This window comes from Meleagris gallopavo, chromosome 1 (assembly GCF_000146605.3).
Source record: "Meleagris gallopavo isolate NT-WF06-2002-E0010 breed Aviagen turkey brand Nicholas breeding stock chromosome 1, Turkey_5.1, whole genome shotgun sequence".
NCBI lineage: Eukaryota > Metazoa > Chordata > Aves > Galliformes > Phasianidae > Meleagris > Meleagris gallopavo.
This window is the reverse complement of record NC_015011.2, coordinates 110,945,464-110,971,820: the sequence shown is the minus strand read 5'-3', so window position 1 is coordinate 110,971,820 and position 26,357 is coordinate 110,945,464. Positions and strand designations below refer to the sequence as shown.

Sequence of the window (26,357 nt, the reverse complement as noted above, 5' to 3'; positions counted from 1 at the left end):
CTTTGTCCATTTGATGTACAGACATTCTCTAACCTGTTTGAGAAGATTGCATCAGAATAGTACCGAGACAGCATACCTCTACTGAGGTACAAAGAGGCTGGTGGTTGGAAATCAAGTAGCTGACATGGGTATTTTTCCATTAACCTCTTTTCTGATGCTTTAGATCTCTTTTTAAGTTACACACATTTTGCATTCCTTTAGCAAGGGTGTGAATATGAAATAAAATAAAATTAAAAAAAAAATACCAACAATGAGATCTTGATTTATGAAGCTCACCTCCTGTTTCCTGGTTCTGTGGGTTAAGAACTAATCCAGAGAAATGCTGAGCTCTCTCAGCTGCTTTGAAGTCAGTAGGGCTTGCTGCGTGCTCGGCATCAATGAGTATTGGGTACCAAGTCTTATTTTGCCAGAGCTTAGGAAGCAAAATAGCTGACATCTGTAATGAACAGGAGGACATGAATTATGTAGACAAATAAACTAGCAATTACCGCTGCACATTTATCTTCACCTCTGTAAATGATAAACTTTAATGTTCCATATGGAAGCCCTGTGTATAAATTAGTTTCTCTGCATTTGGGGCTGTTGAAATCTCTACGGATGTGAGATGGAGTTCCTTTTATATCTCCTATCTCAGTTTGAGGCAGCAGCTCCCTCTATGCCATGCTGCAAATGCTCTGTGAGATTTTGGGTGTGAAGAAAGCAGAATTCATTAGGATGCTGTGTGCGTCCCGCTTGAAGGAGTATGTAGTGTTTTCCTGAGTAATTTTGATGTAATTAAAGATAGAACACTTTCAGAAGTTATTGTCTGATTCTTTTCTCTTATTTACGTATTTCTTTCCCATTACGCAGGAAGAGGGAGTTGATAGTTTAATATTCATCCTGACACTATTAAAATAAGTAATTCCTAGGCATTTTTGTATTGTGCCTCATTGAGAAACTGAATGTGTTCAGTCTTACTTCTGATTTCAGAAATACATAGCATTATCAAATTATCATTCTCTCCGTAGCTCCTATAAAGCTGCAGCATATCCTTGTATAAAAGCTATTGGCCATGTCTTTGTCTGCATGTCTCCTAAAAGCATAAGGTTTATTGGACAAATGAAGTTACACCTAGCATTTAGTTTGGTTGTATTTCTGCCTGACTGAAGCATGTTAGCTTTTTCACCTCATCCAGTCAGCTCCAGGATTGGAGACGGTAAGGACCATGACACTGAGAACATCCATACTAACTCTGAAGGAAGGCAAACGAACTAGAAAGCTTGCTTTTGACTATCAGTTTTAAACTAAAATAGAGGAGGTTAGATGTTGGGCAGAAATCCTTTACTTAAATGACAGTGAGGCGCTGGCACAGCTGCCCAGAGAAGCTGTGGTGCCCCATCTCTGGAGGAGCTCAAGACCAGGCTGGATGGGGCCCTGAGCAGCCTGAGCTGGTGGGGGGCAGCCCTGCTCACGGCAGGGATTGGGGCTGGGTGGGCTTTGAGCTTCCTTCCAACCCAAACTGTTCTGTGATTCTATGAAAATCAGTGACTGGCGAAATGTATCAGTGATGATATGCTTAAGAAGAAGCAGGGCAAGATGCTTTGGTGGTCTCTGTGTTCTCCTACTGACAAACCCCAGTTTATTCAAATGCTGAATAAGAGTAACTATACATAGAGACATCAACTGTAAAGCAGCAGGAGAGGATTTAGATTGAAACACTCCATGGGTACTTCATTTCAGTGGAGTTTTTCTTGGAAAATGACCAGATTGCCTACCCGCTTCATTTCCTGCGATCTAGTCAGTCAAGGGTTTCTGAACTGTGTTTGCCAAGCCTGAGTTCAGAAGCAACGAAGTGTGAGACTTTCTAGCTCTAAACAATACAATTTTTAGTTGTGTGTAGTCTTTATAATCTTTGCCTTGCTTGGATATATGTTTGATTTTTTTTTTCTCCTATAATATGTTTGACTTAATGATGGGCTGTCCTGGTGATGTTGTATTGAATGCTACATCTCAAGTTTCCATGCTGAAGAAACATGAGTCTTAGGGGTTCTGCAGTAGTGAATTTTTGTAAGGCCCTACAAGGCATAATCTATCTTCAATGAAATCTGGGATGAAATATCTTCTTAATAACGCTTAAGACTGGAGAAATAGCACAGAAAAGAACCAGAAGTTGCATAGTGGTTTCTTACTCCTTTTTAGATCCTGAAGCACTGAGGGACATGGTTAGTAGGCATGGTGATGATGGGTTTATGGTTGGATTAGATGATCCTAGGGATCTTTTCCAACCTTAGTGATTCTGCGATTCTATGCAGGTATGGACTGCTATGGTTTAAACCCTGTCACCATGTCACAACCAGTGCCACATAAGTAAAAGCTGAGGCCTAGTGGCACAGCTTGGGCCATTCATGCCTCCCGTAGGCCATGGGAGTCCCAGTCTACCAAAGGACAGCTGCTGACCTTTCTCTCACAGTTCTTAATGTTCGGGCAAGATTTTCCCTATTGGCTCTTTTTAGAGGCAAATCTTTCTTCGTTTTTTCTTTTGTTTTGTTTTGTTTGTTTGTTTGTTTTCTTTCCAGTGTTTGTTTGAATGTGCCGCTCCAGATTGCTGGTCTGGGGCACTGCAGTTTCTTCTGTGCCTGCTGTAGAGCTCGGATCTGGTTGTGCTTTGAGACAGACATGGCTTGCTTTGTATTAGCAGGGACACCATGCCATTTCCAGGCCAAATCTTAATTCCTAGTAAGGCCACATGGAGGCCAAATTTTGCTGCTGCTCTCCTGCCCTGAGTGCCAGCTTTTGCAGATGCCTATTTGTAATGCAGCTGTGGACTGTGATCCATGGCTCAGACGGGCTCTAAAAAGCTTGTAGCAACTCTCCTGTGTCTGCTAGGAGAGCAGAAGTATTCTGTATATCTCCAGGGGATGACATGTTAATCATATGCATGTATGTGCTGCCATTTATCTTGGTGATTTGCTGATGTCTTTTCAAAGAAAGAAATACGTACATGCACAAACATACATGAGAAAGGCTCAGTATTCCAAATGAAAACATATATTTTTCCCCCATGATCTAGCATATATATTTCTATAGAAAGTCTGATTTCATAATGAGCAGAGCCTTGGGAAGAGTAAGGATAGCTCTGAGCACCCTCTCAACATTCTGAGGTCTAGTGACTAAAATCTAACAGAGCATCGCAATGTGTAATGTTTTTTTCCTTGAAGAGCAGAGAAGTCTGAAATCTAAATAGCCATTCACCACTTGTATTTCAGATTTGCTGAGGATAGGCGGCCCTTGGTAGCTTTTGAGTGGCAGAAGGAAGCTGCCATCTTTCACCAGGATTTCAAAGTGCTTCAGACACCGTAACTGCGCAAGATCCTTGTGAAGCAGATGGCGTTACCTGTTTTACTGTGCTTTGATGGAAGCACATTCAATCTTATGCCTCTTCCATTGAAACGTGTGAATGGAAGGAAAGGGAGTGGGGAAGATGAGGGAAATGAGGGAGAGGCTGTGCATTGCAGCAGGTACTTTAAGTTTACTTTCAGACCTTCTGTTGTGAACCTCCCCACTGCTTTTAAAGAAAGCAGACCTGAAAACCAAAGAGGCAGCTGGTACATAGATTATGTGATGGAACAGCGAGGTTGAGATAAAAAGTATATCTCAAAAATAAGGAAATGAGGTTTGCCTTTGGGTGGAAGTGGGCATTAGTCTGCCACTCATGCTCCGTTAAATAAAGGCCATTAAAAGGTCTGCAGGGAAATCTTCTGTTTTTTCCTCTTTATGAGTGCAGCCTGAGGGGCATCTGCACTCCTTCTGTATGGAAACTTCCCATATCTCTGCACAGTGACAGATTTGCTGCAATTTTAGCCCTCACCACCAGCTGCAAGATTTCCTTTCATCAGCACTCTATTAAGAAACAAAATGGGGATGAGCCACCAACAGACTTTGCTGTTTCTTCCCCAAGTCTTTCCATGTCATAAACTGGATAGGAACCCTTGAGATACAGGAAAACCAGACTCTTAAAATGCATAGTAAAGGGTTATAATTGTTTCAAATAGTGGAGCATAAATGCTTTTTATTGTAAGACCAGAGTTCTCTTTCCAGTGTGAAGCCGCTTGTTTGTTTTGGCAGCAAAGGCCACTTTTACTGCTCCTTGGGGGCTGTGGTAAAACTTTCAGCAGCTCAGCTCAGGCACAGAAACCAGCTCTTTGTCCAACCAGAGGCAAGAAACCAAGTTTTGCTCTTTGGATTTCAGAATCCTGTGTTGCTCGCTTCCTGGCTGAGTAAGGACTGAGAGCTTTTCATGATGCTCCACTGAGAGATGAACAGGAGTTGGATTTACTCTTACTCCCCTGTAGGCAGGAGAGCCGAAGTCTTTGTTAATCCTGATCTGGAGGTGTGGCAGAAATACCAGCACCTGCTTTGGCAGGTTGGGGGCAAAAGGGGGTGTTTAGGGAAACCAAAGGAATTGGTGGGTTTCTCCAGCAGTGCTGCATCCTGCTGTGCTCTGGGTAGGGAGCCTGACAAGGACATTTCTTTTCCTACAACTCAGAGGTGAGGTGGGAAGGAAGACAAGGAGCTAGGAAGAGTTAAAATTACCAGATGAGATTATTTTCTCTGTGTTATAGAAAGGAGGGTATGTTAATTTGATTTTCTCTGTCTGCTCTCCAATCCTTTGGTTTCACTTTAAGCTACTCTTTGACCTCGAGGATAGCAGTGGCACTTCCTTCTGCTCTATGCCCCAACTCCCTCCATTATCTGCATCCCTACTGCTGTCCAGGGAGCTCCACTGGGGATTGCCTTAATGCTTTTAACTTAATTTAAAATATATATATATATTCTTGTTAGTAATACATTACCACTGGGTTTCCAGAGATGTGAGTATCTAATTCACACCTCAGTTAAGAGGCTGGCTGTTCCCAAGGTCCCATACTTAGGGAAGAAAATTCTGCTCCACTTGGGGTCTCACTTGCTGAGCAGGGGGAGTGGGAAAAGCTCACCTTCCAGAGTCACACGCTATGAGGAATGCTGTATTTCTAGAGCTGGGTGCTTGAGCTTTAACAAGGCCAGGTTGAATGGGGCCCTGGGTAGCCTGATCTAGTGAGTGGCATCCCTGCCTGTGGCTGAGGAGTTAGAACTGGGTGGACTTTGAGGTCCCTTCCAACCCATACCATTGTGTGGTTCTCTGAAAAAGGGCAGGATTTGTAGAAGCAAATTTGGTGGTTGTTCATTTTTTGTGGCAAAGCTCAAGTATGGACAGTTGCTGGGTTTTGGTAAGATAGATGGATTTGATCACCTTTCTTGGCATGCTGTAGAACAGAGAGCCTGTTCCTATCCAGAGTGGGGCTACCAGCAAGCTCTCTATTCTCCCTTGGCAATCATCAGCCTTGCAGTGATTAGCCCTAGGTGTCTGACCTCTGCTTGTGGCCTTAATATAACATCTCCAGACACTGAAATCATGTTTTTTTCTGTCCATCCCTTTTGGAGTTAGTAAAAGTCTTTAGGTCTACTACCAACAGAACAGCACCGATGAGTCTCTTCAGGATCACTATGTTGGATGTGAATTTGGATGTCTTCACTGATAGCTCCTGACAGCTTTCTCCTCTTGCTTTGCAGATCACAGGTGTTATCCTTCTTGCAGTCGGCGTCTGGGGCAAGCTCACTCTAGGCACATACATCTCTCTCATTGCAGAGAACTCCACCAATGCCCCCTATGTGCTCATTGGGACAGGTACCACAATCATTGTCTTCGGGCTTTTCGGTTGCTTTGCCACTTGTCGTGGCAGCCCATGGATGCTGAAATTGGTAAGTGTGTTGAAGTGCCAAAGTGCAGAAAAAGGTTTTTCAATATGTTATGATTTCTCACTCCCACCTCAAGCTTCACCAGATGTTAACATGTTTTTTTAGGCACAGAATCTAGATTTTATGGATCTTAATGTTCAACACATGTTTCTTTTGGATAAAGAAGTGAAAAAAAATACCTGCCAAAGCTAGTTGTTGACTGAGTATGAATGAATTTTGCTACTGCACAGCATACAGGCTCACGTGTGGCTGAGAGCAAGGATAAAGTGCCACTGATGAATTACTCCGTGACCAGTTCTATGGCCATTCTGTACTTACGTGAGCCAGACAGGTGTATTTACAGTCTTAAAAATGTTCACAGCACCATAAATGTGACATGCATTTGAAATATAGATTAAGGGGGTCTTTTTAATACTCTGGTGTGAAATCTACAGACAAACATTTGATACTTTCTAAATGCATGCCAGCCTTGTTTTTTTCCCTAACATTCTCTCGAATAAAATATGTCAAGCCCAGAAAACAAAGCTCTGTACTATATGTTTTTCCGTCTCTCAAAAGCACTGTGGAATGGAGCTACTCAAAGCAGAGGTACAGCAGTCATCGCTCAGTCCACTTTAACCTCTCTCACTATAAAATGCAAAGTTACTAGTAGTTAAACAAATCTGTATCACGGACTGTGTATTTTAGGAATATTCAGGAGCAAAATCTTATATGTGTACGTATGTAGTCATTTGTTGGGTAGAAATACCATTTGTGAAACACTGACGTGATGGAAAAGATCTTGACAGTAAACTCATCTGCTGCCAAAAGTATTTTGGGGCCAATTTCCTAAGAGGATGAGCTGATTCTCCCCTTAAAAAGGGCATTGTAAAGAGAGTTAATTTGCTAAGGTGGTGGCAGAGTGGGGCACAAGCATGTGCTGCAGACTGACAGCAGGTATGTGCTCTTACACCTGATGCTATTGAAGGTGCACTACTGTTTCTGACTGGTGATGTGTTGTCAGGGCGTGTGTATAGGCTTGTCAGAGTTATTGCAGTCCAGATGTGAAAGAAATAAAGAGTGAAAGAAGATAAAAGTCCATAGGAAATCAAGCTCTGCTGGTTGCTCCATAAGTCATATAACTTGTTTAAAGGTATGTCCTCTAACTTAGCGTGGCATGGTGCTGTTCCAAGCAGATCGTTCTATTCTCATTGTGCACATGAGAAATACTTCAAAACCTTATTTCTTTGCCTGAAAACAGACAGTGATGTGACAGCAGCATTAGTTGTGGAGAGTGATTTTTCTTGCTCTGTCTCCACTTTTGTCCTCCCTTCTCCAGCAACCTTCAATTAAAATTAAATTTCCTTCTTTCCATTACATCCTTTTAGGACTGAATTTAATTTGTTTCCTTTTTAGAGTAACTGTTGAGTATTTAGAACATGGTGCAAAAAGTCATTTTCCCACAAGAAGATTAAGTCCCAACTTCACATTTTACCACCTCATTTTGCATTTATTTCTTTGCTTTTTTTTTTTATATTTTTGGCCTGCATGTATTTTTCATAGTTTGTGAGAGGAGCTACACTGAAAGCTACTGTTCTCAAGGTTTATTTAGCTCTGAATCCAAATGCTGCTTAAATTCAAACATGGGCTTTGGCTCAGCAGAATGTTAGGGGCATCTGTCTAGTATTCCCATGAGAATGTTTCCAGTGAAGTCAGTCAGTTCATTCATTTCAGAAACTTCAGGAGTCAGGCTGGAAATCCCAATCTAGCAGCAAGGGATGGATAAACGTGAACCAAAACACCTGGAGAAGCCTATTTACTTTATCAGAGGGCCATGCAAATAAAAAGGGTCTGTTTGTATTTCTTACTGCAAGATCAAAACCCTAGTGACTTGTGATCCATCTCTGGAATGTGTGTTTTAATTTATATGAGAACGCTAAGAAATACGGGAACAGAAAGGTCAGAAGAGCTAGTAATTGGAAAGTGCATGTAATCTGTGAGTTGTACAAATACATGCTACATATTCGTGCAGTAGCCTATGTATTGCCTTCAAGTAGACTTTGTTAACATCTTTAAATGGTATCTAGAGCAGAAATTGTAGATTAAACTCTGTGATGAACAGTATTTGTGCTGAAAGAAAAGCCTGTCATACTCAGACTTCTCATGCCTCCTTTCTTTTCAGTATGCCATGTTCTTGTCCCTGGTGTTCCTGGCTGAACTAGTGGCTGGCATTTCAGGGTTTGTGTTTCGCCACGAGGTAGGTGGAAATGTGCTGAGGTTGCATGTGGCAGTGCCTCCCTGGGCACGAGCTGCTGAGAAGCGCTCTGGAGCATGGACAATTTGTAGGTCGCTGAGTTCAGCAGCTCCATATGCATCTCCAGGGATGTGGCTGATGTTCAACAATAACGTGTACAGCTCTTAAAAATGATGCGATTCCAAATGAAGGGATTTAGCCAAAGCTCTCGGCCTCAGCTGTCTGGTATTTACTCTGGAGCTATCAGTTTTTGTGTGTCCATCATGTAAGATCTTCTTTACTCTTTTGCGGATGCTGAAGACTGCAAAACAGATTAAATACTTTCCTTAAACACAGCTTCTTCAGCCAGGCAAGCACTTGTTTATATAAGGCAGAGAGCACTTTTGCATCAGAGCATGTTTGATGTTTCGTAAATCTTTTTCTTTTTTTCTTTTTTTTTTTTTTGCAGGGAGGAGGTGGAATAGGGTAGTATTTTTATACTGAGAATAGGGAGAGATTAGAAGTAGCATGAGATAGGAAACTGGGACAGGAAGAAGCTTTAAAAAACCATGATTTGTAGTAGCACTTCTGCTGCATCCACTGTAATCAGGTCTATCTCTGGTTTTAAGTCCATGAAATCTATATGCAATTAATGCTGAACCAGAACAAAGCCCCAGAGACCTTCGTAGTCTTCTCTCTTTGTATTAGTTTTTCTAGTCTCCTTTTTTGACATGAGAATTCCCTTGGTATGGATTTTTCTGGTTTCTTACAAGTGGTGGGTGGTTTTTAATTTGATCTTGAAAGACCTGTCCATCTGCTCAAGGTTGCCATTTTATCTGGCCTTGGCAGCCTTGGTGTGACACTGCTGCTCCCCCTTGGCAGAGGCAGTCTCTTGTGAAGGTCACCACAGTGTGGGTTGACCAAATCATTTCCTACCTGTCTCCTTTACTGCCCTGTTAGAAGCACCTTTTGCAGTGATGTACCTGACCTTGCCCTGAGAGATCTCAATTTCGCCGTGTGTGCTAGAGATGTTCTCCAGGTGCTTGGTGCCCTCCTGGTTCCTTAGGATGTGCTAAGTAAGAATGATAGCATCGTACCTTCTTTTGTCTGGAGGCAGTAGCCTGTAACCTGTGACCCCCCTGCATGGGCCATGTCCTGGGGCTGTGGCATCATAATCACTGCCACATGCTGTGTCAAGAAGTTTCACCAAACTCCAGCTCTCATCACGTACCTCTGAGCAGAGAGATTCACGCAACCTCTTTAAAACTCAGTGCTGAAGCAAAGTATTTGGGGAAAAAAGCAACAAAAGATATACTTGTCATAGGTTAAGTCCTTTTCCCACCCCCTTTTAGACACCTGGCAGGCTTGACTTCCCCGAGTGCCTGCAGCTGATGGTGGTACATCCACCTGCTTCCTCTCCACATGTTCCTAGTGTTTCATAAGGGACTTCCCTGGTTAACCACTAACAGTTCTTGTCTGCTTTCAGTGGTCACATTTTTGCACATTCCTGGGTTGCTGGTTAGCTTGAAAAGGAAAGAAAATCCTTGAAACGAATGATTTTCTCTTGAGCTGGGGAAAAAAAAGGAAAGATTAAAACCTTAGCAGGGTTGCATGCCAAGGACCTGTGATCCTGAAGCACTTGCTTTGAACTGTGATTTGTGGAGCCATCCTTTTGCCGTCTGCTTGTGCTTCTAGAGAGTCATGATTCAACTGAACCAGTACATACAAGCCCCAAACCTCCCAAAAACCTTCTTAATACATAACTTTTTTACATTAATACCCAAACCATCAGTTTTCTGTTTTTAAAGCAGTTAGCCAGGGTAGTGTTCTTTGAATATACCCCACTTGGAAAATAGACTCCTGGCAGTAAAGAAGGACCTCCGCCATCTCTGAAAGCATACTTTAAAAAGAGTTTGAAGGGCTACCTTAGTTTGCCTTTTTAGGTTTAAAAATGTGTTTATTTCCTGCAATTAGTGCTCAGATGTTATGCCCTTCATTTTTCACTGGTGGTTGTTTTTTCTTCCTCGCCCTCTTAGATCAAGGATACCTTCCTTAGGACATACACTGAAGCAATCCAGAATTACAACAAGAATGATGAGCGGAGCCATGCAGTGGATAATGTACAGGAAAGTGTAAGTCTGAAATTGGATATTAAAAATGAATAAAGAGAGACAAAGCATACTTTCACATTTGATCACAGAACATGAAGTGCCAACGTCTCAATCTGCAAGCTGTATTTTGCAAGCGAAATTCAGCCTTTAAGGTTTGGTCTTGCTTCACATTTCTGATTATAGCCCTGCCTGTTTGTGTGTCTGTTTTTTTTACTATATGAAATTAGGTTTCTGTATGCTTGAGATGACATGCTGCTCTGGCAGAGTTAATGGGAACTTTACCATACGCACCAGTGAAACTAGCTTTTGCCCAGAGCATCTACCAGTTGTAGAATAGTTGTCTCACGAAGCATGCCCTATTTTGTTTAGGAGATTTGCTGGATGCCGTGCCCAAGGCATCAGGAGATACTAAATGTCAATATTTCAAAAACAATATTGCAGCAGCACCATACTCTTAATGCTGTTGTTCTGTCAAATTGATTGCAATTACTTCTAATCTTGTGCCTGGCTGATGTTAGAAAACATATATACCAGTGGGATGGAAACTTTTTACAATTGATTCAGATAAACCGATGTGAGCCCAAATTAGAGACTGGCAAAAATCAAAATAAAAAGTATTGAATCTGACATGCTTGTACAAGATTGCTAAATTTTAATGAGCTCAGTACAAACTGCCCAATAAAGATGAGATGTTTGACCCCAGATTCTGAACTACAGTTAGGAGACAGTTTTTTCTTTAAGAGTGGTGGGCACTGGGCAGCCCTTATTGTTCAGGGAATCTGTCATTAGGATTATAAAACATTGTAGATCTGAGCTGGATCAGACTTTTTTTTTATTATCTAGTATCCTGCATCATTCATCAGCTGCAGCTGTTTTGTTCACAAAGCACAATGAATGGCTGGCAGAGGAGACCGATGAGTTAACAGAAGAAACTGAGTGTATTTTTTCCAAAGAAGAAAGCAGATGTAGCTACTTATAGGTACTCATGGGTGACATGTAAAAAGGGTACAAGGCTCTGATTATTCTTGTTTAGCAGCAGAAACCAAGTAAGTATAGACTTGAGGAAAGTGGGAGTTTTGAAGAAAATTTGAAATAAGACTTCAATATCCAATTTTTTTGATTTTGTTTGTTTGTTTGTTTGTTTGTTTGTTAAATCTACCTCTTTTTTCCCACAGCTGAGCTGCTGTGGCATTCAGAGCTATACCAACTGGAGCACCAGCCCTTACTTCTTCAAACATGGCATCCCTACAAGCTGTTGCATGAACTCCAGTGACTGCAATACTCAGGATCTGCGCAATATGACCGTGGCTGCCACTAAAGTAAACCAGAAGGTACTAGAAATGTTGTGCCAGTGGAAAATGTTATGAAAGTACCTAGTATGTCAGTGGAGCATATGGCTGCTTGTAATGGCATTTCATTTCACGTGGTAGTTGATAAGAATGTGTACTGGGGTGGAGTGATGGTAACAATGGGCTTTGCCTCATTCTTGCTTTCAAATTCCTTAATCTGACCTTTCTCAAATGACTGGTAGCAGTGACATTTCTGATAAGAAGGAAATTTGTTCCCCTTCCTTATAACACTGATTTGAGTACTGCACTGCACACAGAAGCAATGCTGACCAGGCCAAGAGTGCATGCAGCACGTGTTTGCCCTTAAGAGCCAGGTCTGTCACTGCTTCTCTGCACTCTTCTGCTGAATGCTGATCTTTTTTGTAGTGAGGTGGAGGGAAGGATAGGTTTTATTCCTGCTTGTGTTCCAGTAGAAATATCAGTCATAGGGCATAACTATGGGAAAGCAGAACAGGAGTAGGAAATCAGGTTAGAAAAACAGGGAGGAAAGGAATAACTGGGAAATAAGGACACAGAGAAAGGAAGAGTAAAGGGCAAACAATGCAGCACGTGTAGCAGACGCAGCGCTGGAGAAATACAACTCAAGTTTTCCCCTGAAGTACTGGTGCATCATCAATTCTTTCTATTCAAAATTTGCAAGAGGGAACAAACAATTTATTGATAAAATGAATTGTTTGTAGCCTATTTACCAAGCTAAGTTGTGGCGTACCTCGCTTTGACTTAAGGATTATTTTCTTTGCTATTTTTGTTTTCAGAGCTGAATACACAAAAGAAGGGAAAAAGAAGAAAATAGGGAAAATGGAGAAAATACAGACATACCTTTCTGTTTTCTGTTTCTGTCTTTTTTACCTCAGTCAGTCACCTGTGGATCAAAAAGTTGGAATGGTGGCTGAGCACAGCCTGCATCATCTTTCTTTGAAGAGCAGTCAAGCGGACAACATTTTCTAGCACGTATTAACAAAGGGATAGTAGAGGATTATTTCCCAATGACTTTTTCTCTTCTGAACACTTTATTTTCTGTAATAGTTTAGTGGGAGCCACTTGTTGCAGATGTACATGGAGCAGTAGCGACATCCATCTGTTACGAAACTCACAGTAGTCGCCAGCAAAGTAATGCTGCTGGATTGCATAAGATACATATATATAGAACATAAGGGACGATCAAGTCCATTCATTTTCACTTTGTGAACTTGTAGTAACTTTCTATTTTCATCGGAGTGGAAACATGGTGAGAGGCAGGATAAAGGTGGACCTAGGGGAGCTGCAGTACAGCCAGATCCCCTGCAGGAAAGCGTTCTGGTGTGTATGCATCCTCAGAAACTGTCCTGTCCTCTACCAGGGGGTCCAGTTTGGGATGGCCACATGCTTTGACCCTTTCCAGGCTGCATAACTGTGCAGGTGCCATTTGCGTTTTCACTGCCAAGTGTAGTGTTGCACTGAGGACTCTCTGTCCATTTGTGAGTTCTCTTGGCAAAGGTCACCCACAGATTTTGTAAGGAGCAGCTGATGAATGAACTTGTGTTAGTCCAGTGCTAGTGAGTCACTTCTAGCCATGCTTACTCCTCAGCTTGTGTCTTCTGTGTAATGCCCAGGTCACCCAATAGAACTGCTGATTCCTCAGTTGGAAAGTCCTGTGACTTCTGAAAAACTGTGTCCAATTTTCTGAGATAGACATTTGTATTCAGAAGTTGTAAAGATTTCTACTTCGCATCAGTCAGATCTTGGAATTTTCCTTAATGCTCAAACAAGGTGAAATGTGAAAGGGGCACAAAAAATAAGAAGGAAATTGTGAGAAAAGGTTGTGTGGCCTTCTGGTTTCACTTCAGATAAGAATGAAAAGCCATTACCTCTGGCACTTTGCTCTGTGTGTTTTGAAGAAAAATGAAAATGCATGTTCTCCTCATTGCAGAAGATCCTTGTTACTGTTCCTATAACAGTATATTTGAAATACAGATTTTTGGTGCATCCTGCAAAATGATCAGTAGGACAAGCTCTAGTCGATGAGCTAATCAAGTTACCAGTAGTTTATGAGAAATACTGATAAGCTATCCAAGAGGATTAACTAAAGATCAAATTGAGGGACTAAAAGAAAACACTCCCAGATTTTCTTTGCCAACACTGCCACTGACTTGCTTAGTGACCTTGGGTATATCATTTAGTCTGTCAGTTTCTTCATCTAAGGTGGGACTAACACCTAGTTTTAACAGCTCTAATTAAGATTAACTTGTAGTGCTCTTAATTTTCAGTGTTTCTTACCAACAAATCTCAGGAACTATTTCTCTCTAAAATCTTAATAAAGGAAAAGATGGATGTTGTATAAATTTGTCTTCTGAATCAGCATCCAGATGCATGCACACAGCTTCACATGCATTTGTACTGCATATGCATCTCTTGAGTGCTTCTTGCACTCTTCCTCACATGCACTGTAAGAACTGTACTTATGCAATGCGCTTCAGGAAACAGAATATTGTGATTTGGGAAAACAGTCTTCAGATGGGGAGAGTGATGACACCTATCTCTCTTGCATGTGTTTTTAAGGAGATCTTCTGTTGCCTTCAAATTACCATTGCTGTTAGGTGCTGCATCTCTCAAAGGCTGTTGAACAGAAGAGATTTCAGGCAGAAAGATCTGGTTGAGAAATCTAATCTTGTTTCATAATATGTAGAACACACACAGAGCTATAGTTGCTTGATATGTTAAATATACAAACTTGAATTTGACATATTGTACAGTGTTGTAAGACATAATTAATCTGTATGCATAAACATTTCACAACTGAATAATGTCTGTGCTGGTCCTTGGTTAGTAGTGGTTATTAGGTTTACCACTTCATTACTCCCAGGATTATATAAAATGTCCTCTGATATTACAGAAGAGGTTAGAGAAATGATATCATTTAGGCCATGAATGGCCTGTCTGCAACAGATGACACTGTCCTTTCCTTCTAGCTGTTATTTCTTTCAAACAGCATAGTTGGATGCTGCTCCATATCTTGCCTGGTCTCTTTGACAAATGAAGGCAAGCAGAATGCCTCACTTGACACCTGAAGCATGCTTGTATTAAACATCTGGAATATTAGGAGATCAGCTTTGTTTGCTCATTTTTGACACCTCTGAAATAACAGAAAGAGTTCCTTGAGTGTTTGCAAAAGTGGAGTGTGGATAGAAGGCAAATGGCAGAGATGCATATCCAGCAGGACTGGAGACCAAACTGGGAAAGGGAACTCACACTTATTTCTGTCATTTCCATCTTCTGATAAAGTGGATAAAGTTCTAACATTAAATGCAATGCCTTGGGACTGACTTTATGCTGAGAGTGTTGTTGATCTTTTGGGTAATGGTGGCAGAAGGGCCGAGAGATGGCTTTGTATTGTGTGGGCAGGTGGGTTAGTAATGAAAGAAAAAAAGATTCCTTTAGAGACCACAGACTAGGGAAACTAATTTCAAAGTTTTTTGTTTGTTTGTTTCAAGGAAGAGTAGGCAAGTGGAGAAGCTCAGATGAAGTTAATGTAATGATGGGGACGTCTCAAAATAGCCTGTCCCAGAGAAGGGCAGCTACATGTATGAATTTTTTGGTATGTGCTATGAACTGAGAGGTATGAGGAAGCAGGTCAGCTGGTGAGTCAGGGTTTGAGCCGGAGATATAAAATTGGGTTTGGGAAGTTGGACAGATTATTGTATGTCCTGGAGCAAACAGACAAGGAAGTTTCATACAAATGATTGATAACTTCATTAGATGGTGTAGAGTTGGATGCTGCTCCATATCTTGTCTGGTTTCTCTGACAGATGATGGCAAGCAGAATGCCTCACAGGATACTTCAAGCATGCTTGTATTAAACATCTGGAATATCAGGAGATCAATTTCATTTACTCATTTTTGACACCTATATTGTATTATAATATTACTATATGTTGTTATTGCTATGGTTTCAGATCAAAGCTATATTGATGTTTATTCAATCAATGCAAACTGCAGTTCCTTTAATAAGACCTATAAAAATGAGTGCAGCATAGCTTTTAAAAATATTCCAATGCAAATTTTTGTAAAAAGAGCCATTTTTGTCACATCATTTTGTTCCATCATTCATTCAGAAATCCTATTAAATAAAAAGGCGACTTTGTTGGAAACAACAGCAAAAAATATCATCTAATCCAAGAACATCTGAAATGAGATGTGTGTATGTATGCATGCATGCGTGCCAGGGAAGATCTGTACAAGGAATGATGATGTTTGTTTTCTAGGGCTGTTATGATTTGGTGACCAGTTTTATGGAGACAAATATGGGAATTATAGCTGGAGTTGCTTTTGGAATTGCATTCTCACAGGTAAGTGCATGAACGCTTCCTTCCCCCACTTTTTTTCCCCCTCTCTCTCTCTCTCTTTATCCTGACTTCAAGGAAGGAGGGATTATGTAAGGGACTGAACTCAGCATGCTCGTTAGTCCTGAGGTCATCTGTTCATTGATTTTTCTTTTTTTCAACTTAAATGAAGTTTCTCCTTGGGAATATCAGTTACGGTAGAGCTAATGACTAGCTCAAGGAAAACAACTTGTCCCTTCACTGGGTCAAATAGAGGTTAACCCAATAAAACATTGGCTTAAATGGAGCATAAACAGCAAAGAAGACAAATAGCTTGTCCATTGTTTGGATAAGCTTCTATCTTCTAAGCACTCTTACTGTTTTTTAAAGGAGTGAAGAATACAAATAAGGCACTTCAGGCCTCCCCAGCCTGGCGAAGGGAAAAAAGAGCCTGGAAGGGGCACTGGGTTTGGTGACTGATTTTTTTTCCTTGTAGCTGCAAACTCTCAGAACAGAAATCTGCCAAAACCAGGTTATTAAACCAGCTCCTTGCCTGCACCAAAATGTTTGGCATATGAAGGATAAGAGGAGAGCTAAAGAAGTTTTTGCTTGTCCCTAGTATCCAAACTGCCTTTTCCTAGCCAAGAGTTGGGGAAACTGAAAGGCTAGTCAGAACCATTTTATCAAGAAGTGGCAGGAAAACACCTACATCTTTCAGCAAGTCCTATGCTCCTTTATGCTCATCATTTCATGTTTGATGGCAAGGACTTTCTTGGAGATGGGCAAGATTGAGAGGGGTGGATATACCAGCAGTGAGAAACTGCTTTCAGAACATTGCAGTGAATTGTGTGACAATGTATGTGATGTCCAAGCCAGTTATTTAGGAGAGGCAGGCTGCCTTCTCTCGTGGATATTATGTGGTATGACTGCAAGTGCCATATTCAAAAATTGTCATGCAACTTCTACTTGCCTCATTCACACAGCATTAACAGTCTGTTTCCTGAGGCAATACTGGAAGTGTATCTGTTGAATGACTCAGGTTTATCCAGTGCATGAAAAAAATGAACTGCTACAACACATTATTTGACTTCTTAAAACTCATGAATTCAGTTTGCAAGATGTAAATTTACACTGTGCTGCACTAGAATAAGTGATTTTCCACTGCTGCTGCAGGTGATGGGTAAGTGAATTAATGCATGGGATGTAGTTGCTCTCTTGCCCTTGCTACCCCACATGGTCATCCTGTGCTTGGCTGCACGGTGCTTTAGTCAGAGCTCTCTGGGGCTTAATTTGCTCAGCAATTACTGTGGTTCTTCAGAGTAAGTGTTCCCAAACCCTGTAGAAAAAGACCACCATGTCCTCTTGGTCAACATATGCACAGCTCTGGATAGTCCTGAAAATGGATGGGCTCAGACCTGTTGCTGACTCTACCTTGGGCATCTCTGCCCAAGGAAACCTGATTCCTTCTTGCTTGGATGTTAGGCGTGAGAGGCCCCACACTTTGCCTTACATCCTGTTTTATATGAGTGTAAAACTTGATTTGCCATAGCTCCAGCCAGCCAGAGTGTGTCTGTGGGTGTCACCACTTTGGGGTTCAGAAGCAGAAAAACCACTGGTCTTAAAAAAACAGACTTTTGCAGTTCTTGCTGAGTGGTTGCAGTTATCTTGATACTCTTTTCCTACCTTGATTATGTCTTGATTGCTGATGTAGAACTCTGAACTCTCTATTTCACTTCGGATTCTAGGCAGCTAGAAGGCTATATAGCATCTTGTTAATTGTCTCATGTCAAATTCTCCAAAAAAATAGAATAAGTAGAACTTTTTGAGTAATTCATATGCTGCTGGGGCAAGTTCCTCAATCAGGACTGATGTCATATGACACACTTTGATCAGTCTACCATACATAGGATAGAAAAATAAACATCTTTTCTTGTCTGAAAGATGCTCGCAGCTAGGAGGGAGACTGTAGGAAGAGTTGGGCTGGAACTGTTAGTATTCTGGAATGTGTCAATATGCTTAGTCTGGGTTGTCAGTTGTCTGTGAATGTGACATGGGAAGGCAATGCCGCAGCAAGGGCAGGCAACGTATATAGAGTATGGTCCCCAAAACAGGAGGCTTTTGGCCTAAGGGAAGATGAGTCCCAGTGCTGCAGGCAGCACAGCAGGGAGTGCTCTTTGCTGCTGTGTCTCCAAGTGAAACCCAAATTATGTTTAGTTGTGGTGTTGGCAGGTCGCCCTGCCTAATGGCAATGTGAGCCTTGCTACCAGCTGGGATGTCACTCCCTTCCCTAAACACAAGCTCTGGCACGCTGAGGAGATATCCCAGGGTGGAAAAGGTCTGCTCAGGGTGTTTGTGAATGTGTGAAAAGGAGAAGAGAGGTGCTATAGGGGAGAAAAATGCTCTCCTGGTGTGTGAAGAATAGAAGGTGGACAGGTATCATTTAGTGACTTACCCATTTTGTTGGACCCGATTAGGAATGGTGTTTACAAATTGCTTTCAGGTTAACCCCAGCTGGCAGTGATGCCAGGCAGTGTTCCAGCTGTAGGCGGGGTTTCGCTCTTCCTACTGAGAATAGTTTTAATCTAAATAAAAGAGAAATTAGATCGTGTTGCTCTTCTACAGCAAAGCACGCTCAAGGGGCCTTTCCTTCAGATGATTTGTTAGCTGGTGAGGTTGACTAACATGAAGAATGTGCTGATTCTCCAAAACAGGGAAAGCTGATGTAACAGCATTACACATCTTGCAGGCTTGGCACAGATCTCCCAGTCAGAGTCAGAGTTTTAAAAAAATCTGCTGTGTTGCTGACATTGCATGCTCAGAAGCAGGCACTGCTTCTTGGGTTCGAAATAATAATAATAAAACACCATTTGATTGTTTTTGCAATCAGATGCCAACGCTTACTCCCAGCTGGAATAATTTCAGGTTAGCAGGTGCTCTTCAGAGCAGCAAAATGATGGTTCTGTTCTGCCCAACAGAGAATAAAAGAATGCAAGCAACATAGATGGTGAAGAGCTGTTTCCTAGAGAAAACTACAGTGCAGGGTGAAAGAGAGAGGGTTTGTAGGAGGGGTTATGGACTGCGTTTGCTTTAGGGTTACTGAGTAGGAAACTCTCAGTGTGTTGTTGGGGCCACATTCTCCCTTTCTCTACTGAAGGATTGGAATCCAGGTGCTGTCCATATGCTCGAAATCAGACACTGACATGTATATACAGCTCCCATTTGTATACGAGTTCTCATGTGACTTCAGTCCCTCTGTGTAGTGCAGAACCCACCTGCCCTCTCACATGTGGGTATCTTTACTGATTGTGGACACAGTTCTGGCACAGGCATCATCCACTTTGTCTAATTCAACTCCTGCCAAATACATGGAAGCTGATACTTGGCTTGGTCCTGGCACAGGACCCCAGAGAAGAGTATTGCCCCTTTTGCAAGGGCTGGGGAGCTAGACCTGTATTGGGATCCAGTGTGTGACTTGAAATCTGATGTAGGACTAAGTCTGCTGCTTGTGAAGACCAACTGCTGTGGATTGAGTATGGAGATAGGACCTGTGCCAAGGATGTATCAGTGCACAGGAGGCTGACTTGGGTATGAGGCACATGGCATGGAAAACATCATGTCTTCTAAAACAGAGGTAGGGACCCTGGTTGCTTGAAACTCTGCATATTGAGAATATGGCAAGGTAAATCATTGAACTACACTATTATTCCTGACAGATAAAATAAGTGATTTTAGGTTACCCAGTACCCTGATGAATTCACCATTACTTCAACATATCTGTATTTGTAGACTTCAGTGTAGCTCCAATGAATGAGAAATGGTGAAAATACAGAGAACCAAAATAAAGAAGAAATTCAAATCACACTTCAGTTTCTCTTCAGTATAATAAGATATAAATACGTCCTGCAGGACAGCTTTCACTGTTAATTCCTGTGAAAGACAGTCTTTGTGTGTGTGAAAAGAGATAAGATTGCTAGGAAATTGTTGTGGATAGATTTCAGTGATCACATCTAAAGTATGTCTAAGATTAGTCCTACATATCATGGAGAAATGAAAAGGGCATGTACTGCATTGTGCTTCCTAGAATGAACTTTGGCCAATAGGATGGTTGTAAAGAAGATATGCCTGAGGGATGTTGGTTTTCCATTGCTCTAACCCAAAGAATTTGTCCACATTTTCCAGTTTCCTATGGCAAGACCAGAGGTATCAAAGTGAACCTTCTGGTTTTCATTTAGTATTTCAGGAGTCAAAGCTAATCTTAGAAGAGAGGAGAGAAAAAGAAAAAGTGAGAAAGAAGACATACCTTGTAAAATACACACTTTTATGAGTTCAAAGTAATTCTAAGATATTTGTTACGGCTCTGCTGTGTCCTAGCGATAGCTCAAAGTGCCTTATAAAATCAGTGTATGCAATAGCTTGATATGCACCCTATTGTTTTGAAATACAGAAGTTGAATATTATGGTACTATAACTACTTAAGTGCATAAACCAGCATAAATAATCAAGGCCAAGAGTTAAAGAGCAGACCAGAGATCAGAAAGACATTTGTGCATTCATGTGTAACCTGTCATTCATCTTACAAGTCACTTGCTTACACCAAAACATGATCACGTGTTTGCAAGTGCTGTGAAACTTTGCCAGCTACATACTAGAGAGTTGCAGCCTCCATGAAAGAGAAGAATCAGTGATTGAGGTTAGCTGGGAGAGGTCTTCTGCAACAAGCCTTTCAGACTGCAAACATGGGATTAAGTACAACAAAACCACCTCTGGGTCAGTTGCTGGATAATGTTGCAAAGAGTAGGTGTAGGATCTACCAGCATCTTAGTATTATTGATTTCCAGCTGAGTTTTCTGTCAGTCTGAACCACCGTGCCTACTATACTCCTGTCCTTTGGAGGACAGCCAGATCTTCTCTGGCCTTTCCCAAACCTTTTGAGGGTAAATGACACCAAGGTCCGTCACCAGAAGGGACACTCTGTGTCATACTGTCTGCAACAACAACAAATTGTTGGCGACACTGGTCACAGGCAAGCCTTGAGCACTCTAGCTACCAAGTTTTCTGCAGGAACATCTGTCTAAAGACATGAAGCAGAAAAGGCTTCAACGTGGCTAAAATGTCTTCTTGCTATCAAGTGAGATTTTCAAAGCTGTGGAGGGTTTTTGGCACCCACATCTCTCTCAGCATCTGTGATAATATAGCCCCCAAAACCTAGTGGCTGAGATTTGTATTGGAGGCCGTTCAGGAAGTGTTACCTGTGACCCAAGTCCAGTTATAACCAAAGCAGTATCATCCTTGTTACTTGGTGCCGAAATTGGTGTTTGCGTGTTGGATGGAGCTGGTAGAGGTTCAGGCTGATGACTCCATGCCCTTTGGAGGTGCCTAGCATAGTCATGGCGGGATGTGATCTGACACCCACCACTTGTGCCATGCTGCTCCTGGGGCGGTTGTGCTGGCTGGCAATCAGGCAGTCTCTGAAATAGGAGAGGGAGAGGTAGTAGCAAATTTCCACATAGTGAAGTATGGCTCGACCAGAGATATGAGGTCTTAGGGGCATAAAGCAGTTTATCTGGATGTGTGGTACCCCAGCTTGGCCTCGCTCTGGGCTTATGCCAGCTCAGCTGCGACATGTGTTGAGTCACTCAGCTGTGCAAGGCTCCTGCAGCAGAGTCTGCCTTCTTGAGCACAAGCCAGTCCCAAAAAAGCTAGCTGGGAGCTGGAGCAGCTGGGACGCCCCAAGCGTTAGCAAGAGCCACTGCAGCTGGTTGGAGCAAGGTCAAGGAAAGGCTGATACTCCCGCAGAGGCAGCCCCCTCGCCTCGCCCCGTGGCTGCTGATGAACTGTGACAATCTGGATATGCTCATGAGTTAATTAATTGACCAGTCCAAATGAGAAAAATGAGGCTGAATTATGTATAGCGCATTAACGCCGTTAGCATATGGAAGAAACGCTAACAAATTGCAATAGGCAAAACGTTAAAATGACTGAGAGTTTATTGAAGGGTGGAGATGAGGGATCTGTTTTCAATAATCTGAGTTATATCCAAGGGAATAATGAAAGGCTTTTTTTTTTTTTAATAATTTCCAGATTTATAGTGTTCATTTATCGAGTGCTGCATCATTTGTAAAGAAAGCATAAATGCTCGGGGGGGTCAGGAACTGAGTGGAATGGGTGAGTGAAATGCAGCCAGGCAGCAGCCCATCAGGTATCCTGCCTGTGCTGGGCTGGCAGTGGCAGCGGGATGGGAAAGTAGTAAAATATGTGCTATCAAACAAAGAGGCTTTGATAATGATCAAGAGAAAGATCTCATGAGGAAGGACAAGAAATTTTAATGCTATTTCTCTGATCAGAGGGTAGGGGATAAGTTCCGTTGTGGGCGATAGCACCAGAACGTGAAGTCTCTGCTTACCACAGCCTCTCCTTTGCTCTGCACTCACTCAAACTAACTTCTTCCGTTCTTGTTTGAAACAGTTGATCGGGATGCTGCTGGCATGCTGCCTGTCCCGGTTTATTACTGCTAACCAGTATGAGATGGTGTAACAAGGTGAGCCTTTCCTTCTTGTGTTAAAGGTAGTGGACAAGCGACACAATAATCAAGAATTTAGTCTTCCCATGTGATGTCTTGCTTTGTGTTTTTTATTCCAGCGTTCTGTCTGGTTGAAAAAGAAAGGGGGGGAAGGAAGGAGGGGGAGAGGGAGGATGTACGATTGACTGTCTCGCCACTTCAGCTTCCCTCTTGAAAAGAGAGAGCACAATACCTGCTGCTGGCACCCAAACCGACCCACCTCTTGTCTTTTGTCCCTTCATCCAGTCTTTCGGAAGCGTGAAGCCCAGCGCCTGTCCCAAGATCAGGAACTGCAGCGTTCAAGAAAGACTGACACGAATGTTATAGCACACACTGTCTCTCGCACGCACGCACGCACACCCCCCCAAGCAAGCACGTGCGCGCGCGCACACTCGCCTCCCCCCAACCTCCCGACCTGCCCCATGCGTAGTGTACCATCCTGTGAAGCACCGCCGTGCGCCCAGAGCCGACCCCTGGGCCAGGACGGCGCGCTCTTGGTCACGCTGTAGTTGCATTGTAAGTTAACACAGGTAATTCATTAACAGCATCGATCAGGCTGTGCATGTAGTGACCGGAGGGCACGATTAGCCTTTCACCATGGTTAATAAGTGTTGCACACATTCATATAAACCGGTATATGAACTATGTATTCTTTTGGGTTTCTCTTAATTTCTTGGTTTGTTTATGCTTTACTAAGGTTTTCACCCTTTCCCCCTTCCCCGCTCCCCTTCCCCGCAGACAAAGGAATCGGTAACATAACATAAAGATACTTGAAAACGATGTTAAAATGTTGTGCTTGAAGGGAACCGTTCCTCCCGGTGTTCTTCGACATCTTTGATTCTTACTCAGTGTTGTATGCCCAGTGCGTATCCCAGTAGGCTTCGTCTAGTGCATTTTGCCTCTGAACCTGATCCTGTGTAATACTGTTATGAAGCTGTGTTGTCGCTTACTGTGAAGGCAGTAATTTTGCTCCCTTTATTTTTATTAGATAGCTATGAACTAATTGAACCGTGCTGTACCGCGGCCTTCGGACTTTTTTCCTCTTCTTTCTTTTTCTTTCTTCTTTTTTGCATTGAGGTTGCAGCCACCAAGTACATCGTTGAATCAAATCAAAATAGAAACAACAAAAAACTCACAGACACCACCACCAACAGGCATATGGAATATTTTTGGGGGAAAGCAAAAATTTAAAACCTTTTTAAAAAAACAATAGGACTTTTTTAATAATGCCTCTGTCTAGCATGCCAACGAGAATGCATTGATATTGTGAGTATTTGTGATATATGTATTAATAAATGGAACCATTACAGATTTCTTGCTGCTTCCTTTTTGTTCTTTAGTCATAACAAAACTCTTTTGAGGGGGGAAGTGAAAATGAAACACGAGTGCACAGCTTGGAGTGACATGCCTTTATGCATATTTTAACAACCAACTTGTTTTTGACAGAAAAATGTTATTACTCTGGGAAAAAAAAAGAAAAAAAAAGAAGAGCTGGAATTGTTTCAAAGCTCTGAGAAAAACCTTCCACAGCTGGTTTCACCATGTGACAAATACATACCCTCTGCTTTGCAAATTCTCTTCTTGTGACTGATACAATCTGCAGCGTTTAATTATCCCGTCCTTTGCGCCGCATTTCTCTTTGATTTTGGTGAGCGTGTGGGTGGGGGAAGAGGGATGGGGGGGGATCACAGCCATCTCTGCTGCATTCATGGAAAAGCCTTTATCTCTTTCTCATCGGATGCGCAAAGGCTGAGTACGTCTGTGTGAGAGGAGCACTGCATGTTGAGGAGCCCGCAGTGTGCTCTGTTGCAGAAGCCTCTGGTGGCTGGGGATGCCCTGACTTCCAGCTGAAGGTCCTTTGTGTCTGAGCTGTTCCCTCACCACCATGCAGGTATAGCAAGCAGAGAACGTCGTGGTACGTATCCTGCGGAAATGCACTTCCCTACCTCAAGCAGACGCACTTACATGCCTGATGTGAAAGCTGTGGGCTCGCCCATAGCCGAAGAGGGGCCGAACTTTCAAGATCTGAACAGCTCAGGCTGAGAGCTGTTGCACACCAAATCCTGCTTATCTCATAGAAGCATTTCTATTCCTTTTTTCCTACAAACCAAATAACCACCTTTGATCAAATGAAGCGCTCACAAAAGCAATTTTCCCATCTCCCTTCTCTCTCCCCATCTTTCCCTCCAATCAAGCTGTCCTTGAGATTCAAATCTAACTCAAAACATTGACTACATGGGGTAGAGTGGAGACCGAGCTTTTGTTCTGCTCTCTCATTAGCCCTTGTTTGTTGCTGCTTGATTTATTTGCCTTGCATTTGTTTTCTCCCATGAATGCTAAGCACTGTGAATTGGCACTGAAGTCACTTACGAGCCCTGTGGATTCAGGCTTAGCACTTGCACCTGCAGTCCATGCCCTCAGATGAAAAAACAGTAGTGGCTTGAGCAAGTGATTGGGCCATAGGATGCTAGAGCAATGCCTCTTCCTGCATTTATCCACACTGGGAAAATCTCACCCATGAGCTACCCATGTTTTTCTCCCCTGCTAGCCTCCAGATAGATGTCCCCCAGGAATAACAACCAGGAGCAGGTCCCAGCATCACTGCCGACCCTGGTGTCAGTGAGGATCACACATTCTTCTGAAAATACACACACAGAGCCAGGTGCTAGAGCCAAACTACTTCTCCCCGGAAAGCACAACATGGCACTGGCAAGGATGAAGCAGTAGCAGAGAAAGTTGCCACTGTGAGCTGAAAAGGTTTGTATTGGTGAGCATCACTGTGAAGGAACCCCGTGTCGCAGGACTTTGGCCTGCTCAGGCTGCCCAGGGATCCATCCAACCTGGCCTTGAGCACCAGGGATGGGGCACCACAGCTTCTTTGGGCAACTGTGCCAGCGCCTCTCCACCTCTGGGGAAAAAATTTCTGCCCAACATCTGACCTAAGTCTCCCCTCTTTTAGTTTAAAGACATTTACCCTTGTCCTATCACAATCTGCCTGGATAAAAAGTCAGTGATGATGAGCAAATAGGTTTACTAACAACACTCCTGATCTGGGTTTATCATAGAATCATGGAATCAATAAGATTGGAAAAGACTATCACCATCTAGTCCAACCAGCAGCCCATCACACCATGCCCACTGCCCATGTCCCTCAGTGCCACATCCACACGGTCCTCAAACACCTCCAAGAACGGTGACTGCCCCACCTCTCTGGGCAGCCTGTGCCACTGCCTCACCACTCTTTCTGAGGAGAAATTGTTCCCAATAGGCTGTCGGGCAGGGTAGGAAGCCATGCTTTGTGTGCTCTGTCTGCATGAGAGAAACAGAAAACACGGTACAAGAAATGGTTGTTGCCCCATAGGAGAAATTCTGGAGTGGGAGAAAAAAGCAAAAATGTATCCCTCTATTTTTTTGGTCAAAATGGTTTTAAGTGGGAAGCATTTCAATGTGCTGTGGGGACTGCAAAAAGCCTGTGGTGCACATGCAGTGATGTTCATGGCCAGCTTAAATCCATGGCATGGCCTGAGGCTTTGTGAGAGTAGTTTGTTCCCATGGGCTTGTTTGTGCTTATGTGGGATTTACTTTCATCATTGTGTTTGTAGTTTATTACATGTCAAAAGAACTGGTTAATCCTTTTGTTGATTATTCAGTGTCTTCAGGCTGATCGTTATTTGTAATTAAAAGCAAGTAAAAGTCGCCTGGAATTTTCTCCCTCCCAGGATTCACTGTGATGCACATGTTGGGTGTGTTAGTTCTTCCTCCAGCTACAGAAGCAGGCCCACTGAGCCCATGGGTTACTGTGCATGCCGCTGCTTTTACCTTCCTACAGTCTCCGGTACTCAGTGCAGAGGATGGCTTCCCCTCTGCACAGAGAAGAAGCTCAGCCTGCAGTTTGTTTGGATCACGTACTTTATCTGCTACGGTATGAAAAATAAATAAATATAAAAAAATATATAGCTTTATGAGACCAATTCAATAAAAATGTTATTGGCAATTAGCAAGCTCTTTTTTAAAAAAAAAGAAAAAAGTAATTAGCTCTCCTGCCCTGAGAAT

General features: G+C 42.6%; 1 protein-coding gene across 1 annotated transcript; it reads left to right on the top strand.

Moving 5' to 3' along the window:
* Positions 1-5,589: 5,589 nt before the first annotated feature.
* TSPAN7 (tetraspanin 7) lies at positions 5,590-23,618 on the top strand. Its single transcript, XM_031557125.1, has 7 exons — positions 5,590-5,778; positions 7,937-8,011; positions 10,024-10,119; positions 11,274-11,429; positions 15,689-15,772; positions 22,211-22,283; positions 22,551-23,618. The coding sequence occupies exons 1-6, from the start codon at positions 5,767-5,769 to the stop codon at positions 22,277-22,279; spliced, it is 492 nt and encodes a 163-aa protein (XP_031412985.1). The 5' UTR covers positions 5,590-5,766; the 3' UTR covers positions 22,280-22,283; positions 22,551-23,618.
* Positions 23,619-26,357: the final 2,739 nt, after the last annotated feature.